The sequence below is a fragment of the Carlito syrichta genome, unplaced genomic scaffold (genome assembly GCF_000164805.1).
Source record: "Carlito syrichta isolate Samal-C Ts95f unplaced genomic scaffold, Tarsius_syrichta-2.0.1 Scaffold312875, whole genome shotgun sequence".
NCBI classification, from domain to species: domain Eukaryota; kingdom Metazoa; phylum Chordata; class Mammalia; order Primates; family Tarsiidae; genus Carlito; species Carlito syrichta.
In genome coordinates this window covers 12,964-14,105 of record NW_007256971.1, presented here as the reverse complement: position 1 = coordinate 14,105, position 1,142 = coordinate 12,964, and the positions used below count along the sequence as shown (strand labels likewise).

Genomic DNA, 1,142 nt, shown 5'->3' with positions numbered 1-1,142 from the left:
CTGGGGCGGAAGGATCGCTGGAGCCCAGCAGGTCGAGGCTGCGGTGGCCGGGAGCGGCCACGGCACTCCAGTCTGAGTGTCAGAGTGAGAGTCCCACTCAAAATAATAATAATAATAATAATAATAATAAAGTAGAACAGTTATGGGCCAGGCGCAGTGGCTCACGCCTGTAATCCTTGAACTTTTAGAAGCAGAGGCAGGAGGATCACTTGAGCCCAGGAATTCAAGACTAGTCTGGGCAACATAGTGAGACCTTGTCTCTACTATTAGAAAAAAAATTATGACTATATACTGTAATAAAAGTTATATGAATGTGTTCTCTCTCACAAAGCACCTTATTGTACTGTACTCCCTATCTTGGGGTAGTGCAGATAAGGGGATCCTAGGTTCCATTGTCAGCTGTATTATAACAAGGAGAAGAAAATTCCAGAACCTGCAGTCAGTAGGGCCTCCTGGCTTACCTGAGTGACACATCATTCCTCATGCTATCATTTGCCCTTTGTGTTCAAAGGAAATCCATTCTAATCCAGCCTCTTCCCTACAGGAACAACAGCCAAATGAAGAAGCGGCCAACATCTGCAGTGGGCTACAAGAGGCCTATCAGCCAGTACGCTAGGGTTGCCATGGCGATGGGGTCCCACCCCAGGTACAGGGTAAGAAGCTGGGAAGAAGCTGGGAGGGAATGCCTGCAGCCTCTGCCTCCTCTGACCATCCCATCACCCTTGCTACAACCAAAATTTACTGAGTGCCTAGAATGTACAGTCTTTGGGGCCCACTGCTCATGTCTGGCATGATGTTTCCACCACAGGCTGAAAATATAATGTTTTTGGAGTTGGACGTATCCCCTCCAGCTGTCTTTGAGATGGAATTCTCTCACGACCAAGAACAGGACCCTCGTGCACTACACTTGGAGAGGCTTATGCGGTTGGACAGCTTTCTGGAAAGACCTTCCACATCTAAAGTCCGAAAGTCCAGATCCTGGTCCGTACCACCATGGCTGGGGCAAGTTTTGGTCTTAGGAGACAGAGGAACTGCCTGGGCTGGTTGGGGCTAAAGAGGGTTTTGGAGCCGGGCTCAGTGGTTCAGCCTGTAATCCCATGCCTTCGGGAGGCTGAGGTGAGTGGATTGCCTGAGCCCGCGGG

General features: G+C 49.8%; 1 protein-coding gene across 1 annotated transcript in view; it reads left to right on the top strand.

The window, feature by feature from the left end:
• The first annotated feature begins 531 nt into the window (after nt 1-531).
• Nucleotides 532-1,142, top strand: part of LOC103272586 (kinesin-like protein KIF3C) — a 3,049-nt gene continuing 2,438 nt past the window's right edge. The window contains exons 1-2 of the mRNA XM_008070068.2: nt 532-653; nt 809-981. Coding sequence (XP_008068259.1) covers nt 558-653; nt 809-981 — 269 coding nt within the window. The 5' untranslated portion in view covers nt 532-557. The remainder of the gene's footprint in view (nt 654-808; nt 982-1,142) is intronic.